We start from the raw sequence: 19851 nt of genomic DNA, 5'->3' as shown, positions 1-19851 counted from the left end.
ACGTAAGCTCAGCAGTTTTCTAGTCAGTTTGTCAATGTGTATGTGACAACTGTAAAAGCAGGGGAAGGGGGGCTGTCAGCTATTGGCTGATCATAGGTGATATGTGGTCAATAATCAATGAGATCGATAACAATAGGCCTCAAAAATGCTTTGAATAAACATAAGATTGACCTTGTAACCTACATCAACAATTCAATTTTAACGGCCGTCCAGTCAAATTTGTTCAAATTGTATTCAGGATTTAAAAGTCTTGTATTCATATTGTAATGTTTTAAAATGTGTAATTATATAAAAATTATATATAAAACAGTTATATTATATTTTTTTTTGCAATGCATAACATTGGGTGTCTTCCAAGTCCATCTCCTCTGACTGCAGCCTTGAACAGCAGGCTACTTTTTTGCTGTTTATTTGTGAATTTATTTTCTTGTGTTATAGCTCACCTTTTCTTGTAAAGAAAACTAGCTAATGGCAGCTCTTTGCCCGACATCTGCTTCCTATTGCCAGTCCAAAGGTCCCCCTTACACTGGATCTACAGGAGGCCACTTTCACTACAGCCTGTAAACACTAACTCTTAATTTGTACATCATAAGTTATGTTCTATAAATGAGGGGAGTGAAAGTGGGCCTGTGCACCTGGCGTGTGTGTGGTTTGGGGACGAGGCAATGCCCCATAGCTCTGCCAGTTGGAAGGCTGTGTTTACGTCTTTGTTTGCCAGAAAGGAAAATGGAGATCCTGCCCTGCCAACCTACTGCTGGGTGCACACAGGCAGTAGGTTTAAAGAGGAAGGCTTTTGTAGAGGTTCCCATGAATCTGATTGATTTACCTGCTGTCAATTTAGCACGGTATCCTGTATAAATAAAAATACTGATAATACAAAAAAAAAAATTGTGAGGGATACTTTGGGCACTATAAAAAGGAGATGTTTTAAAGTTCCATTCAGTCTGTTTAAAAAAAGAAAGTTTCATAAATTAAATTCATGAGTTTATTTTTTATTTGTATCACTGTGTATTTAAACAGGTAAGACACATTTTGTCATCAAACTACTTTACATACTATGTTTTATTTTTATGTGCCCGTTTCACAGACTTTGGAATTGTGGAAAAGGAATGTCTTCTTATTGCTATAAGCAGAAAATTTGGGGGTATAAGACCTGGCTTTAAAGGCTCTCTAAGCGAATCTGCGAGACGTTAGTTATTGTTGACGTTTGAAACTGTTTTCAGACAGACGGAGCGTAGCTAACTCCCCCCCCCCTCCCTTCCGTGCTTTCATGAACGCGCCCAACCCCCACCCCCAAATCCTTTTTGTCGTTTATTGGCTGGAATACTTTGTTTTGTTTTGTGATGCTAGGTTTGGCCACTTGTTGATATTAGGGATGTTAACCGATGACCGTTTGACCGATGGTTGACCGTATCAACGTTAACCGGTCAACGTTGTCGGTTGTCGGTTAAAAAAAGGGATCTGTAAATTAGGCTATTATAGACAGTGGACTAAACCCTACTACAGTTAGTCATCTCTTTCTTTCCAAGATCATTTTGTGTGAAGTGAACAAATCCCTCACACTCAGTTTTTCATAACTGGTCTGTTTGTACTTTATAAACCAATAAAAAAACATTTGGCGCGAGGTCACTGCGTTTGGTTTCGCATGCTCACAAGGTTTGCGAAAAGTAAATGCTACAGGCTATTTTTTGATAAATTCCTTTATTCGAATAGTAAATAAAATACAGCAATAAAATAATTAAAATTAAAGTCTCTCCTGGTTGTGTTCCAAATTATTAACATTTATGTCTTTTAGGCTAACAGTAAAGTGCAGAGTAAGTTTTGTTTCTGTAAATCCTCAGCCATGATTTTTAAGTTTTGCTTTGTAGAAAGCATTTCTTTAAAGTGAATTTCGTTTTGTATAAATTGTATCTTAATTTTAATAAATGTTTCATCAACCAAATGCATGTATTTAATAAATAAAAAGCAAATATAGCAGAGTATATAATTACCGGTCCGTGCATGAAGGCGCCAGCACGGCACGTTTACTTGCATTGCATTGTTAATTAGAACGCACCTCATCATAAATAAATAAAACTCAGCGTAGGCCTATATGCCTCATACAAGCATTAAATATCTTTGCTGCATTTGTTCTAGAACAAACACAGTGCGAGACCTGCTTTGGCCGGTGCGTCTTTTACACATTCTGAAGGTGCCCGTTTAATCCATTGGTTTTATCGTGTTGCAGTCTATTAGGCAACATTCCGCATAAGATGGGTTTAGATTTGGAAATACATTACATCTATATTTCAGTGGTAACAGAAAAGGTGATGATGATCATCCTATGTCTTTATTATTACTACCCCAAACTAAAGCGCAGTCTCTTCTGAGCTGTCATTTTCTTAAATGAGCCGCGGCAATTTTCAAATGAGCTTCACAAACGCCTTTATTTTCAAGTTCAACGCGATCACCTAGTACCTAAACTATTTCGAAACTAAGCACGGCGCCGCGTTTGCGGGACTTATGTTTCGCGCTGTAGGGGATTTAAAAAGTGTTGTGAGGTCTGTGTGTGTGTGTGAGCCGGAGGCAGAGCGCAGAGAGATGCAAGTTGCGAAATTGCAGGCGCGGCTCGAAATGGTAGGTATGTGACAAAAAAATATAAATACTAGAAAATTCATATATAATTATAACCATATGATAGATAATAAAAAAGAACTTTAACATGGTTTTTAAATTATTAAAATCGGATAATTATTAAGAAAGTTATGGAATTTTTTATCTCGAAAATTAGGGGGCATTTTGTACCCAATTAAAACAATAAAACTATGAAAAACTGTGACCTCTTCCGCTTGACCAAACACTTTAAAATATCATAACTCATTTCTTGGTCTATTTGCATAATTCAAACACCACATTGTAGGTAATTAAAAGCCCAACAAGATTAAGATGACATCTTTTTAAAAGATATATAAAAATGTTATCATTTTTGATTAACCACTAATTAATTAAACCCAGAGCATCAATCCACGCATATCTTTCCATATGAAATCAAAGCCCTCTCAAATAAAATTGCTGTATTTTTATATATTAAAGAAACATTTAATTGTTTCTTTAATATTTCTTAATTGACTAATAATGCTGGCGAGCAATTTAAATTGTCAGATATTATTAATACATTAATTGATGATTATGTAATTTATCATTCATAAATCAATAAATGCATGCATGTTGCATGCATGTATTTATTTATATGTTTGACAAAATTATGCCAATAATGTAATCTAGAGAGTCTAATCCTTCGTTCTGTATGATTACTTTGAAAAATACTGCACGGATTGATAAAAACGGAGAAGTTTTGGAAGCCAATATGATTGAATGGGCGATTCTGCTTTTGACAACAACGTCACTTGCGGATCTTAAAAAAGCACATGCGAATGTTACAATCAATCCCAAACTTCACCTAATTCAAGTTAAATGTAGGGGTGCACCGATCCGATATTAGGATCGGATATCGGCCGCGATACTGACAAAATAGCTGGATCGGGGATCGGAAAAATTAACAGATCCACGGGCCGATCCGGGTTTTTTTTTTCAGTCGCAGCAGAATCTACGTCATTCAGCTTCACGTGTGTCGCATACGGGTCGCATAATAGAAGCAACATGGAGCGAGCCAAAGAGTCGGCTGTGTGGAGATATTTCACGCTTGCCACGCCAACTAGTTCGTCGGCTGTTTGCAATGTCTGCAAAGTAAATGTTTCGAGGGGAGGTGGTATTACTGCAAAGTACAATACTACCAATTTAATTAAGCACATCCAGAAACACCATGCTAAGGAGCACGCTGAATTCCTGCAGCTCAGCAAAACAAAAGGAGCGGAAAATACAGCCCAGCAACTAACTTTGCAGGATGCATTTCAAAGACGCGAAAAGTTTCCGGCGGAAAGCTTGAAAGCATCGGCAATTACACAGAAAGTTTTAGAATTCATTGTTTTAGATGCTCAACCAATGTCTGTTGTTGAAGATGAGGGCTTCCGTCGCCTATTGGAACACCTAGAGCCGAGGTACTCTCTTCCATCACGCAAATATTTTTCCGAGACCGCACTGCCAGAACTGTACAAAAAAGTTTGCGAACACGTCTCGAAAGAGATTAAAGATATACAAGCTATGAGCTTTACTACTGATATATGGAGCTCTGCTGTGAGTCCAATGTCGCTTTTAAGTTTAACAGTCCACTGGTTGGACACGAGCTGTACAGCACGCGGTGCGATGCTTCAAGCAAAAAACTTCCATGGTTCACACACCAGCGATACAATCGCGGCTGCAATTACGGATATACTTGACAAGTGGCACATTCCTTTGAACAAAGTGCATGTCATACTTCGGGACAATGCAAGTAACATGAAAAAGGCCATGGAAAACATGGGAGTGCGGAGCTTGGGCTGCTTTGCTCACAGCTTGCAGCTCGTAGTCAATGAGGGACTACTGTCACAACGGAGTGTGAGCGATGCCATTGCAATCGGTAGACAAATTGTGGGGCATTTTAAACACTCTCCACTTGCGTATTCAAGGCTGCAGGATATCCAGCTTCAGATGCAAATGCAACCTAAACGCCTGCAACAAGACGTCAAAACGAGGTGGAATTCTACGTACTTGATGATACAGAGTCTTCTGGAACAGAAGCGAGTCCTCTGTGCTTACATTGCTGACCATGACCTGCCCAGTACACTGACCGCTAACCAGTGGGCTTTGCTAGAAAAAACAAGCATTGTTCTAGCACCATTTGAAGAGCTAACACGGAAAGTAAGCTCATCGACTGCCTCCACCGCTGACGTCATTCCAGCTGTCACGGTCCTCAAACGCATCCTTGCTAAAGAAGGCGATGCAGATACTGGCATCAAAACAATGAAAAAAACCCTGCTTCAAGCTGTCAACAAACGCTTCGACACTGTGGAAGATGAACCCCTATATGCACTTGCCACCCTGCTGGACCCGAGATATAAAGACAGGTAATGTAACCTAACTAATTACATTAGGTCTATATTATAGTTTTTTTACTCTCCACATTTCTACTGTATTTGATGAGATGCCATGCTGTAAATGTTAACATTTAGAATATAAATTATATAGGCTTACATTCTTTATATAATTGATACAAATTATTTATATAATTTATTTTATAGATAAAACTATCTATCTATCTATCTATCTATCTATCTATCTATCTATCTATCTATCTATCTATCTATCTATCTATCTATCTATCTATCTATCTATCTATCTATCTATCTATCTATCTATCTATCTATCTAGCCAGCCTCAGGTTTTTTAGTGTTATCAAGTGTTTCATTTAGCCTAACATATGTTTTATTTCTGTTTCAGATACTTTACAAGTGCACAATCTGCAAAGCGTGCAAAAGATGCACTGACAGGGGAACTAGAGGAAGACCTGAGGAGGAGCACAGCTGGAGCATCACAGGCCGGACCATCACAGGCCGCAGAACCACAGGAAAAGTTCCCTCGGGTGGAAGCAGCAGCACCGAGCAGCTTTATGCAAGAGTTTGAGCAAATTGTGGAGGAGTCTGAAGATCCTGGTGCAGCAAGCAGCTCAAGCCCTGCAGTCCAACTGCATGGTTATCTTGCAGAGAAAACCATTGCTACCTCAGACAACCCATACCAGTACTGGGGAGTCAACAAATACAGATTACCTTGCCTTGCTGCCACTGCCACAAAATACCTCTGTGCCCCCTGCACTAGTGTGGAAAGTGAGCGAGTGTTCAGCACAGTTTCTAACATTGTGGATGAAAAGAGAAGTAGGCTTACAGCAGAGAGAGCAGAAATGCTTGTCTTCATGAGAAAGAATTTGCCATTGCTGATTAAGTGAGCATTCACAGGTCATGTTTATGATGGTGGTGTGACACTGCACTACATGTTTACAATGTTTGGTTATTATTATTTGTATGTCTGATCAAGTTGTTGTTCCGCCAACTTTGTTTATTCAGCATTTGTTTATTACTAAGGTTCAGCTGCTATGTTGCATTTTAAATTCCTGTTTGCAGGATTTTGCACTTTATATTTTTGTTTACAATGTTTGGTTACTGTTTGATTACTATTGTAAATCTATTGTTTTGTTTCTTGAGGCGACATTTTATTTATTTTAATTTAAGAGTTTTATTACATTTTATTTTATATTTGAATGCACAATTGTTATTTATAAGAATTCAGATGTTTACAGTGATTGGTAACTGTCATATTACTATTGTATGTTTGACCAATACACAGTTTTTTTCCACTGCTACATTTTATTTATTTAAAGAAGTTTGTTTACATTCTATTTTAGATTTGAATGCAAAATTGTTTTTTAATAAATAATAATTCAACACTTTGCAAACATCTGTTATTTTGTCCTGGGTATGTTAAGTTAGTAAAGAATGGTGCCTTTAGTCTCTTCAAAGAAGGTAAGGTGGAAGGTATACAGTTTTTTATTAATTCAACAATAGTATCGGATCGGTATCGGGTATCGACAGATACACAAAGCCCAGGCATCGGTATCGGTATCGGGACTGAAAAAGTCGGATCGGTGCACCCCTAGTTAAATGTATATTCTATAAAAAGTATTTGGTTTGAAACAAAAAAATACTCGCCTTCATAGAGGATTTCAATGTCAAACACGAGAGAAATTTTGCTTCGCTTATAACTTTCTTCTTACGACAGCTGTCTTGGAAATTCGAACGTGAGAATCAACGTGAGGAAGTAATTTATGTCACTAGTATATGGGCTTTAGAGGTATTCACAAAGCAAAGATATGACAGATTTCCTAAGTCACCAACGTGTCTGGCGCTGAATACCTGCTGGGAACACAGCCGTGGGAACAAAGCGCTCGTGCGTATTACGTCATTTTGTCACATACCTAGAAATGGCTGTTATTTTAAATAGCATAGCATATTTTAAACTAATAGGCCTATCGGTTAACCGGTTTCAACCGGCTAATGAGGCTTGGTGGCCGGTCAAGAAAATTTTTCGTTTTCGCCATCCCTAGTTGATATTGCCGTTTGTGAAGCCTGGGCTGTCTACAGAGATCGCGTTTTTTTACAGTTTGATCAGCGGACAGGCAGCAAGCAGATAGTGAGGAGATGTTTCTGGTATGTAACAAAAAATGTTTTATGGTCTAAAACGCTTCAATTCGCTTAGAGCGCCTTTAAATCCTATTCCTGTAGGACACCAACAGTCCACAATTTGAGTCCACCTTTCTGGGGCACCCATTCAATGGTTTTTCACATTGCGCTTAACCGTGGGTTATCTTCTGCCAAAACCTTCCTTTTAGGTTAAGGATCGTTTCACACCTGTAAAATAGAAGCGGAGTTATCCCTGAAATAAACCCATGGTTATGAAACCCTGCTCAGTAGCAGGGTTTGCCCTGCTTTTGTGGGGTTAAGGGCTCATTATAGTTGTGCGTAAGTCCTACAACGTGAGTTCTGCATCGGTTTTCATTTATACTTTTGCGTTGTCGTCCGCATCAACATGCAAACACACGAGCCAACTGCTATGCAGTATCCATGCGTGTAACCACAGTAGCAGAGCGACCGTCAATGAATAAGCAGCTTGGCAAGTTAACCCACAAACCAAGAAGAAACAGCAACTTGTTGTGTATGATCTGAGAAGACCAGCAATGATGGAAGTAAATAAACAGCGAATTTTGTTGCAGTTTGAGGTAAATGACTCCTCAACTTGGCCCATCTTTGTTTTCATCGTTGCAAACGGAAAAAAATACCTACTGTATGAAGCAGTTTTTTTATCTGACGGGAGGGGTTTTGGTGGACCAATCACTGCGCTTGCGGCTAACGTGCGACTAAAAATTGGGCTTTAACCCCACAATGCAGTGCCAAAAGCGTGCAGTGTGAAATGAAGCAGGTTTAGAATGTTGCAGCTAGTCGAGGTGTTCAGGGTTACTTGATAATTACAGACAGGTGTGTAGGAGCAGGGTTGGAGACAACTGATCTAGGGTTAAAGAATCCACAGTGTAAAACGTCAGATTATGAATACCCAGGGTTATCTCTTTAACCCCTGGTTAAGTATGAACAGTGTGAAAAGAATAAGTAACCCATGATTCCGTTACCTCTGGGTTTAGGACAACACAAGCTGTGGGTTTGCTGTCGGGTCCATTGTAATTTTTAGCCTAATTCTTCATTAACAGCCTTTTTGCAAAGCCTGCGTTTCATTGTGATTGGTTCCCATCCCAAGACAATTCTCAAAGCTTTAAAGTGAGGTTAGGATTTTTGTTATCACTCAGGTTCAAAATAGACCTGTGGTTGTTGGTCATTGACTCATTAATGCTCAGGATTTATCTAGATATTTGTGTGTACCATACTGCATGAGGGCAGTTTTCTGCCTTGCCATCATCACAACTTTTATTTGCCATCACCATACCAACAGGTAAAATGACACCTTGTCAGCTATCCAGCGTCTGATGCTCTGGTTTCAAGTTTTGATGCAGACGGAGTGAAAGAGAGAGCAAGTGTGAGCACTCGAAGGGTCACTGATGCATGACACTGGCCTCTCATTACTGTCTCTTCTGCTTTTACCTACACACACACACTGGTTTAGTTGTGAGTGAAGGTCTTTTGAGGGGTCGACGTTGGTATGCTTGGCGTAATTTTTCTGTCAAAATACTTTCTCTCTCTTTCTTGCTGTCTTTCTCGCTCTCTCACTCTCTCTGGCTCTGGTCATCCAGCTGTAAGTTCACCCCAAACTACTGTCAACCACACGATCAGGCCTGCATAAAGAAGCCTTCACCGTTTTGCTGTCTGTCATATGCTTTTCTCTTTCATTCTCTCTGTCTCTTTGTTTTTCTTATAAGGCCAGACCTCTCATCTCTCTCTTTGTTTATTTAGATGAGATCAGACAGGGTTAGTGGTTTGAGTTCAGTTGTTATGGTGATATGGAGCGTACATCTGTTCTTCTAACAAGACTGAATGGAAGATGTCCCATCATGCCATCAAAAACCAAACAAAAAATGTGCTAGTCTATCATCTAACCATAATTAACATACGACAGATATCATCAACAAGTTTTATTAAAAAAACCCATAAAATATGAGTTTGACCTAAAACATGTTCTGAAATCTGTTCCAAATCCTAAGCTAAGTTACTAAGTACTAAGTTTTTATGACTTCATAAGCGTGTTTTTGACCTGATCAAGCTATAACAATAGCCAGTTTAATTACATAGCCTTTTAAAAGAGTTTGTTTTGGTAAAATCTTTCTGCACTGAAAGTATCTTACATGGAGAAGACATTCCCATAATCCAATGGGATATACTCCAAAGCAAAATAAATGTCAATTACAAATTCCCTTGCAATTTTAACCTTTTTTGTATTAAGAGCTCTCCTAACAAGTCATTTCAGGTGGTTTTTATTACTTTGTGGAAATGTTTTCTGGCTCTCAAGTATTACAGAACAAACGCGCGCACATACTACAGCTAATGTTGAATACTTAAAGCTGACGTATGCAGTAATTTTTGCTTATAAACAGCCAGATCATTGTAACACTCACAATGCTGATGAATCTGACCTAATACTTCTCTGATGAAGTTCCAGAGTGTGTGTGTGCATGCTTGAGCATTGTCTAAACTACATTTGTGCTTAATCCCATTGTCAAAAGTAGTTTGTTTGACTTTTTCTGTCTTTGTTGTGTGTATTTTTGCGTATTTCATACTCTGACGGGCTTTCTCACCCTTGACTGATGGCATGTATGGATTGGGCTAATCCAGAAACCTGGTTCCTCTCATACAGACAGAAACTGTCTTCTGTTCCTCACACACAGACAGCCTCTGTCGAGCTATCTCTATATGTAATGGCATCCTCTGCTCTATGACGACAATGGGGATTAAACCACCAGGTTTTTAAATGTTTTTTTTTCCCTTTCCATTGTTCAAAAGAAAGGAAAGGCTCCTTTATCGGCTCTTGCAGGATCCACCATCATCCCTCTCTCCTCTCCTCCGCTGACAATTACACAGCGGATCATTTACTTCAAGGGTATAAATGTACCAACACAAGTATTAGTGAGCAGAGCTGAGTCCTTGACAGATGTACCAACTTTAATTCTCTGCTTGTGTGTGTTTTTTTACTTTAATTAATTTATGTATCATCTTTTCGTCCCTCCCGCACATCTTCGATAATCTGGGTTTTCGTGGTGACTGGGAGGAAGTGTTGACGCTGTCACTCCAGTGTCTGTTTTTTTAAGATATTCTGTCTTTAGGAAGACAGTAAATGAGAGGTAAACAGAACAGGATTGAGTCAGATTGTTTGGTGTGAAGGTTAAATGGTTCAACTGATGCCACTAAACTTAAATTTTTGATACTTTTAGTCATTCACATCAAAATTGTATTAATTTATTCGTGTCAATAACTCGCCTGGAGTTAAAGTTGGGGTTTGGGTTAGGTATGTCTAAAAATGTAACAGAAAGTGATTCCAATCCCAACCTCAAGCAACAATGGTAAGAAAATAGGAAAAATCTATGAGAAAACAATACATAAAATGTAACGAAAAAGAAAGCCGCGCAACAGACACGAAAAACTATTTATAGAAATTTGTGCAAGTTTCGCAAAAAAGACAGTCGTGCTCAAGGCACAAAATAAGATACATTTCGTGTCATGGACACAAATAAATTAATAAAATTTTGCATGACAATTAGGGATGTCAAATTATGCAATTTACCATATTCAATGATCGTTTAAATTAACGATCAATCAATCAATCGAATAATCGTTAACAGTAAAAGTGCAATAAGCCTTTACAGCAGTGGCATATAGCCAATGACATAAAAGTGTGCGTAAAAATGCCAGCTTTCCAGCATGCAAATTAAAAAATGTATTTTGTCTAAATAACATGCTAGTGGGATTGTGAAATGGGTAAATGTAGTTGGTGTTTTGATAAAAATCTAGGGCCGGGCCTCGATTAAAAAAATTAATCTAATTAATTAGAGGCTTTGTAATTAATTAATCGAAATTAATCACATTTTATTCACATATAAATATTTGACCTGAGAACATTGAGAAGCTATTTTTTCACATGGATTTTTAGTATACCATGAATAATGACTGAATACATAAGCTTAAGCAACAAAATATTATTTATTTTTGTTCAACCAAATCGTTGTACTCGGAGTCGGGCTAATGTCCACGCTAGCTGCTATATGTTTTGCATTGAGATTATACTTGAGGCTCGATGTGCTGTGGTGATATGTGAATTCCTTGTTGCATAGCTTACACACAACCATGCTGTTATCGACGCTTCCATCCATTCGTTTTTTATAATAGAATTTCCCATCCACGGGGCCAACCAAAGCGATCTCATCAGCTTCTTCGTTCATGTTCACTGTGGTTTGTTGTTGTCTGAAGTCATGAACGCTAGTTGGTGCTCCAGTATAATCGGTCCGGCAAAACTCATCCAATGAGAAATGTTCTGCGGTGCAAAAATAAGTGTGATTAAAATGCGTTAAAAATGTTTAACGCGTTATTTTTTGTGTAATTAATTAATCTTAATTAATGCATTAAAGTCCCGGCCCTATAAAAATCATAAATTTAATCTCGTAATGAAATATAATGACTAATAGACACAGTATATAATAAAAGTTTAATTATGATCAAGTGTTATTTTTATAGTTGTTCACCTCCCTGTCCGAGTCGTTGATACACCGCTTGTTGTAATTATATCCAAGAAGCACACAAAGGGCACTTTTCCCATTCTCACCTCAGCTTAGACGTACTTTCAGCAAAGATGCTTATATAATGAAGACTTCAATCTTCCATTAGAAAACCCGGAATAGTGTTTAGCGTGTAGCGCCTCAGCTAGTCAATATGATGATCAATGACATATGTTGCGGGCATTCAGAGTGTAATGACAGTCAGTTACAGTTTACATTTTAGTTTCTTGCCAGAATTTAAGTTTTACATTTTAATCTGTTTATTAAAAACAGCTTCTGGTCTCTTTCCCTGTGTATAGCAGCGATAGCAGCATTGCTATGCTAATCTTGCGGGCCTCCCTGAAGAGGGTCTTCGCTTTCAGTATCCTAACCGTATTTGCATTTTGTTGTGATTATGGCTAGTTTACCTTCGCGCTTGTTTTATTTTTTTCACCGGCTGTGTATGTGCTTTGCGCTGCACACATGTGCTTGCTTTTTTGACAAAGTTTTATCGATTTAATTCTTATCGACAATTAATCGAAGATCGATTAATTGTTAACATCCCTAGTGACTATAACACGACCTTACGTGAGATCAGTCTGTCATTCTGCAGGTTTCATTAATTAAATTTTTAATTGATTGTTTTTTAAATTTATTTTCCATTTTTTATTACTTATTTCATTTTACTTTTTATTTTGTTTGGCACTCCAAGACATCTGTGGCAAATGGTAGGCCTATTTATGATTTAGAAGAAAGCATGTTTTCACTTTAAAGAGAATTGAATTGGACAAAATGTTGTCTGTATGCTCATACTAATATGATGGGTCATCCGTATTTTAGCCCATTTTCCCAGCAGAGAAAGAATAAATTGTAAATGTAAATATGGATGTATCATTTGTATATAAGCTTTCTTGTGAGCTATTAGGAGAAGATTATTTTACAGGTGACTTCAATGCATACAGTCTATTATAAGCCTCATTAAAAACTCTGATTTAAATTTTAATAGGGTTTATATAGACTGCAAACATATTTTTATTCATTATATGATAAATGTGAAGTCTTTTGCGAAAATAAATCATTTTTGCATGTTTGAGAAGATAAGAGCACAGAAGTAAATACATTTTTTGTCACTTATGTCAGTAATGTTTCCTAAATTGAATTCTAATTATTTGGGAGCTGGAAGAAGTTTTAGACTTTGTATCGTCTCAGTGTCAGTATGCTAAAGGGTCTTTATTCATACTCCGTATCTTGAAATGTTACTGAATCAGCTAATTGGCGAACTCACATTGTTTCCCTTACTTTATCATTAGCTTTGTTTTATTTCTTCCCGTCCTCTTTCCAGTGCTCTCTTTGTCAGGATATTTGTGGCAGTGTTTTGGGGGGTTGATCAAACGAAGTGACACCTGATTAGGCTGCAGTCAGTGTGTGTATGTGCTAATTAAATGTGCATTGGCCTGTCAGCTCGGAGAGTAAGCACCCACTTCTTATGTATGTCACGCCATACCTGCTTATTGTGACACTGTCCTGACTTCTCTCCAATAGCTGTTTTCGAGGTGCTGTCATGACTGCTTTAAGAAGCTGTTGTGCCGTTGGTGTCAAAATAGATGTGCCTCGGGTAACACAGTTGGGCCTCTGTACAGAGAGAAAACTATTTCACATTCATTATTTTATTTGAGTTAATAGATTTTTGATGGTGTAACTGGGTGCTGCTGAAAGATATGTAGAAGAAGAACTTACATAAAGGTGCTTCTGACTGTTTTTAGGCCAGCTTCAGCATTTTTCTTGTCTTAGCCGGTGTCCAGGTGGTTTTCCCAGGCTCACCAGCTAACAAGAGCCTAACCAGCCCCCCAAACCAGCAAACCAGACCACTTTGATTAGACTGAGGCTATTGTTTAACAAACCAGATTGAGTTGTTTCTGTTTTTTTTTTAATAAGCATGAATGTTTTCATGCTTTCATAACTTGCATACAAAGATTGCAAAAATGATCAGTGTACACTTTTAAAAACAGCCCAGTCTTGTACACTTACAACAATGACTATGTTTACATACACCCTCATAATGCAATTCTAATGAGATTTTTGAAATTAAAACAGTGTCAGTAACACACCGATATGTGAGTTCATGACTTGTGCTGTGGGCTATGTGAAAAATAACCACAATTATAAGCAAATAATCAGAAAATAAAAACTGCATGTAAACAGGAGTGAAGAGGATTTCTGGAGTCATGTCAACATCTTAGTTTGATTAACTCCTTACTCTGATTATTGGAGTATCACATTATTGGTGTGCAAACTGTGCATGTATACGTAGTTAATGTAAAAAAAAGGTTTTGTAGTAATACTGGTAGCACTTTATATTGTCTTTGTTACACGTTACATATTATAACTATATTAATAACTATGGGTGTCACGATTCTCCAAATCCTCGATTCGATTACATTTTCGATTCAAAGCTTTGAAAGCTCAAAAAAATGCTAAGCCATTTTTAAACTAGACATTTATGAAATATAATATCTGACCTTGAACCTGGAGATGCCCTGCCATGTTAGTCGTGCTGCCAGTGATAAAAAAAAATGGTACCCGCACATACCTGATAAAACAAAACTTCCTGTCAGATGAACATTCCTGTCAGTACTTTGCACCTTAAAAACCCGCTTTTATTACCCTCAGACGAGATTGTGAGACTATACCCCAATAAGTCATGTTTAAATGCTGTTTTCATAACTCTTAAGCAACTGAAATAAGTTGTTGTGAAACTTAAACAGATCTCAGTTCAGAGAAACGACCGTTCCTGGCATAGACACCGCTCTGTGCACGTGTGCATGCTCTGTTCTGATTGAGTTCAGTTCAGCTGAAGGCGGGAGGCACTTGCTGTTTTTTTGTTTCCTATGTAAAGAGCAGCTTGCGTGGTGTCTCCTGCATCTGCCATGCTATCTTTTAACTGGCTGTAGCTAGCTAAGTTAGAGGAGATTGACTCGCAGCACTCAACAACACGTTTTTTTTCCCCGCTTGGCAAGCCGACCGGAAGTGACATGGAGGCGTAGCAGCATCAACAATTCCATTTTTTATTTGAAGTTCGAGGTTGTGACTTAATTTCAATCTATATAAATTTGAAATCATGTAAATTATGCATAATTACTTAACTAACCCTAAAAGCAAACCCTAACACTATAGTAAGTACATGCTTATTTAATATATTACCTAAAAATAAAATGTAACCTTATCTCCACCGTTTTTTTTAGGTTACCTTGTAAATATCATGTGTAATATGATTAAAGTCGCCATGAAACGGAAGTAGCGATTGCCTTATTTTCCCCGTGGTGACGTATATCCGAATGAAACGGCTTTTGAGATGAAATAAGGCAGGGCTGGATTTGAATTTGTCCATCGAGATCTGATTGGATCGTTTGAAGTTGGGTCGTGTTGCTAATTGCTAATCACTGCGATCTTCTCCCGGACCCCGCCCACCTGCCATACTTTTGACCGGAAGTGAAGAGAGATCGTTTTGAGGAGGGGAGGAGATTTGCATTTTTGATTAAAGATTATGAGCACACACGAATTTTTAAAAAATAATGAAGCTCACAGATGAGTCATTTGTTAATAATACCACACTATTAAAAAAACATATATAGTTTTTCATTTCAATTTCATTGCGACTTTAAAGTTTAGTATCATATAGGACCATGATTTACATTGAATACCATAACTATACCATGGTCCTGCCACAGTAATAGTGTAGATATTGAATGTATAGTTGAGTGGCACCACCCACGCTTTCCACAAGGATATAATTCACCCCCACTTCTCTCCACCCAGGCGACTCCTCCGAACGTTTGACCACTGGTCATGTGGTATTACGCGGGTCAGCGGGAGTAATTATTTCTAGCCATTGAATACAGACTGAAGATGAATAGTTTTTGAAGAGAGTGTAATGTGTGGCTGACCCACACTGACACACTGTTCATCCCAACTCTCACAGCTGTGATTTATCCCCTTAGTGTGTGTGTGTGTGTGTGTGTGTGTGTGTGTGTGTGTGTGTGTGTGGGAGCTGGGCGATGGAGCTCTTAGCCCCACCTCCATCTTCATCATTGTATACAGGACGTCATTTGGCAAGAAAGGCTAAATGGAATGTCATTGTACTCATCATCATTTTCTCATATCTCTGCTGGCTCATTTTAAACACTTATGTCTGATCTCTGACTTACAAAGTGAGGTAGCTGAAACACTGAGCGCCCTTGCAGGCCAGTGCCTTGTGTTTCAGGTAAACATGCTAAATGTATGTATTTAATTCCCCGTTCACACTTGTTATCAACAACCGATTTGAACGTTTTGGGTTCGATCCCAGGGAACATGCATACTAATAAAATGTATTGCTTTTGATGAAAGCGTCTGTCTATTGCATTAATGTAATGCATATTTATCTGCTAATAGCCAAACACACTTAATGTACAGTAGCTTTACGTGAGTTACATTAAACGACCATTTTTAAATGATAGAAAGCCTATCAAAATGACACGGATGAAAAAATTGAGTGGATTTTGCATACCATCACCTTCACCCTTTATAAAAGACATTTCAGATGAACATCTGGACCCATTTCTGGTGTACTCGAGGGCCAGGGAGCTGTCACTAGGTGGCAGCTGGACATCATGAATGTATCTCTCTACTTTTCTCCCCCTCTCCCAACAGATGTGAAGGTGAAGTATTCATAGGATGAGGCCACTGTATGATGGCTTCCCTTGCCCCTGTATAGCTGTAAAGAGCCTGAGAGCATGACCCGCCCCGCTCCACCCTGTTAAGCTTACTGATTGGCTTTAATTCTTATTGGCACAGTATGATGGGCAAATGACAGTAACGGTGTTTCATCTGACTGGTGAGCGATCCGCTCCAAAACACCCCCCATCCCTTCCATACACACACATCATCGTGTTAGTGTCACTTCTGTTTCACTGGTCTCATGTGAACTTAAGTGCTTAAAGCAGACTGTTCAATATGCCACCAGCAATTACATTTTCAAATGGGTGGGTTTGCAAACATCATCTGTGTTAATCTGTCTGTCACTGCCCGAGTTCCTGCCAGAGAGAGGAAAGAGGATTAAGTTATTCAGCCTGTGGTAGAATTTGTTCTTTGTTCACCCTTGACTGAAGGGGAAGTAAATAAAGTAACAAGATCGCTCCCTGACGAGTTAAAAAAGGCAGATTCATCCCGCAGTGTCTTGTGGATTTGACTAAAGCTGTTTAGACAAGTCGCCCTCCCAGAATCCTCTCGGAGTGGGAACGCCGTTGGTCCTGTAGTGGAAAGAAGCAGATTTCCACCAGGGCTGTAGATTAGGACGCAGAGTGAATGGGTCTCCACACATACACAGCTCGGTTTCTGCTATAAAATAACTAAGCCATACCCACGTTATGGTTCACAGTGTGATAGGACAGCTGACAGAAGTGGTAAAATGATCTGATTTATAATCTGAACTACTAAGAAAATAGTAATTGGCACGTCACGCTGGGATTTCCAGATAGCCAGTTTACAGTAGAGTGATGTGGCACAGTCCCTTGTAAAGAAACACGTTCTTTAGCTCAGAGTGACAGGAACGCTTTTAAAACATCATACGCTAGTGTGCCTAAATGTTATTGAGTTGTTTATTGTTGGAAGATCTCAGCCCTTGTTCTCTTCTACTTTATACGCTCGGTACCGGGGCGAGCATGCTCCATCACTCAGTTGGGCCTAACAAGCGTAACGCTCCTGCTAGCCGAAATTTAACGCCTCACCCGCTTATTGATCCTTCCTGCAGAGGAGAAAGAGAGAGAGAGAGCGAGAGGGACGGCAAGTCCAGGCTGGACATTGTCCTTGACTCCATGTCTGCTGGAGAGCCCTGGAGGACGTCCCATTTCCACAGCCCTCGACAACAGCAGTCTCCTCCCTGGGGCTAGCTGCACTTTATAGCAGGATATTGATTTTGTAGGAGGAATGCAAGAGGAGAGAATGAACAAGTGAAGGGTGTAGGAGAAAAAGAAAGTGAAGGAGACAAACAGGAGGTTTAGGTGAAGAGAATAGAAGAAGGAAATGGAGAGATTCAAACTTAAAAGCAAGTGTTTTTTTAAATGTTATAATTTCAACCATCACAAAATACTGTTTTGTGGCAGTAACATGGTACGATAATAGTATCAGATGGTAATACTATGGTACTTAAAAGTACTGTTTACATGATATCACAAGGAACTTTAAAGAATACCATACAAAAAAGCACAAAAGCGGTCGCTCGGGCGGTACCAAAGACTGTAAAAAATATGGACCTCACCCATAGATTTGTGAAGAGCTTATTTGGAGCCAATAGTAGGTGGTGCCTGCATCGTCATCTTGGCCGCGCGTCATTTGCGGACGACGGAAAATGGGTAAAGAGGCGGAACGTGGGTGAAGCTGAGGTGGCTGGTTGCTGAAACCACGCCTGCCTACCCCGACTCTAGTGACAGCAGTGGCGGTTCACCTGTCACTCAAGTGGCCACACCCTTAATTATGCAGAACATTAAGGCTTAATATAATTTAAATGGATGGGTTACAAAAAAAGTCACCCCCTCACAGTTGTCATGAAGGGTAAACCTAGTTATATAGACCAAAACACTTTTTGTACCATGTTGTAAACATATTATTGTCTACTGTAAAGTTGGGCATTTTAACATGGAGGTCTATGGGAACTGCCTCCCTTTTGGAGCCAGCCTCAAGTGGCCAGTCGATGAATTGCAGTTTAAATCACCTACATGTTGGCTTCATAAGAGAGATCGGAAGGTTGCCCCTTGGGCAGTACCCATTGTATAAAAGTGCAACTTTGTATCTAAAGAGAGGTCATATTACTACCTCACAGATACATATTAGTACGACAGAGGTTAATACAGTATCTATACCTAAATGGGTCCCCTATTCCAGAATCATTTGCGGGTTGATGCAAAACCATCCTTTGTCTAGCAACATAGTCTCAATATACTTGTTAACACAAATGAAATCACAGCGACGCAGTGTTTTGCTGCATAACTTGGCTCCTGTGTGTGTTTTCTCTGTTGTGCGAGTAAATCTCAGTGAGTGTGTCTGACCTTTGACCTCTCTTCTCATCTCTCTTCCCTCTTTGCAGCTTGTGATGTGATAGGTCGCAGAAACATCTTTTTCTGCTTTTAGATGAGGACGACTGTGAAATAGATGTCGACACACACAACATGAAAAGCACTTAAGCCCAGGGCCCGTGTGTTGTGTGTCAGGCAGGCAGTGAAGCTGCTCTCATGTGTGCTTGTTTAAATACTTTCAAATGATTGATTTGAGAACCTGGGCTTCAGTCACAGGCTTACACCTGTTAAAGACCTTACCAGACAGAGAGGGTGAATGAGAGTAATGGGAAAAGACATGCAGAGAGTGTTGTGTGACATTTAAGCTTCTCATGTTGCTTAGGTGTGTTTTAAGCAGGTGTAAGCACACACATGTTTGTTTCTAGGTTTTTATAGGTTTAGCTTTTGAACAACAACCTGAACACTGAAGTATTTTGGCGCTTTTCCATTGCATAGTACCCCACGGTTTGGTTTGGGTCAGGTCTGGTCAGCTCACCTCACTTTGGCTTGGTTAGCATTTCTATCAAGTCAGAGTGGGAGGGATTATAGGCGTGTCGTTATATTTGCGCTACCTACTGCTATGACATCATACAAGTAAGGTAGTACTAAAAAAAGTAATTTTTAGGAGGATCTTTTGATAGAGATCCACCTAGAGTGCTTCGGGCTTGAGCACCCATCGAAATATGTTAAATTAGCACATATGCTAAATAATTTTTAATCAAAAATGCTTGAAATTCAGGAGCCTTTCTGATTTGTGAATCTCAAGAGTTGCAATATCTACACTGCTTTGATGAATAAGCTTAATAAGGGGTGCTTTATATTTTGCATCTAAAACCACGTGGAAAATGTGACTGTATCACTTTCCTCCTTCTTGTCCAAACACTTGGGTGCTCCAGAGCATCTACCATTGCTAAGTAACCTAAGAATTTCTTGACGTTGTGAAGAGCACCGACCGGTGGAAAAAGAAATTGCCACCTATAAATATGCACGTTTGTTAAATTAATATGCGATCCTTGTTTACATTTTTATTTTTTAAATATAGGCATGCATTATGTATATAAGCCTATATGCATCAATGCGCCCACACATTCTATTACCACCGCAACACTG

The 19851-nt window shown here is 39.0% G+C and overlaps 2 protein-coding genes across 2 annotated transcripts in view; both read left to right on the top strand.

Annotated features, from left to right (window-relative positions):
* Positions 1–19851, top strand: part of fto (FTO alpha-ketoglutarate dependent dioxygenase) — a 160757-nt gene that overhangs the window by 8522 nt on the left and 132384 nt on the right. The gene's annotated exons all lie outside the window — the stretch shown is intronic.
* Positions 3556–6379, top strand: LOC135765111 (zinc finger BED domain-containing protein 4-like). Its single transcript, XM_065275789.2, has 2 exons — positions 3556–4982; positions 5356–6379. The coding sequence occupies exons 1-2, from the start codon at positions 3640–3642 to the stop codon at positions 5855–5857; spliced, it is 1845 nt and encodes a 614-aa protein (XP_065131861.2). The 5' UTR covers positions 3556–3639; the 3' UTR covers positions 5858–6379.

The sequence above is a fragment of the Paramisgurnus dabryanus genome, chromosome 2 (genome assembly GCF_030506205.2).
Source record: "Paramisgurnus dabryanus chromosome 2, PD_genome_1.1, whole genome shotgun sequence".
Classification (NCBI taxonomy): domain Eukaryota; kingdom Metazoa; phylum Chordata; class Actinopteri; order Cypriniformes; family Cobitidae; genus Paramisgurnus; species Paramisgurnus dabryanus.
This window is presented reverse-complemented; position numbering and strand designations above follow the sequence as displayed.

What these genes read in the sequence shown, in the direction of transcription:
- LOC135765111 (XM_065275789.2), top strand. Translation starts at nt 3,640, where the DNA reads ATGGAGCGAGCCAAAGAGTCGGCTGTGTGGAGATATTTCACGCTTGCC. An exon ending in GACCCGAGATATAAAGACAG is followed by an intron (nt 4,983 to 5,355) that starts GTAATGTAACCT and finishes TTTCTGTTTCAG; the next exon opens with ATACTTTACAAGTGCACAAT.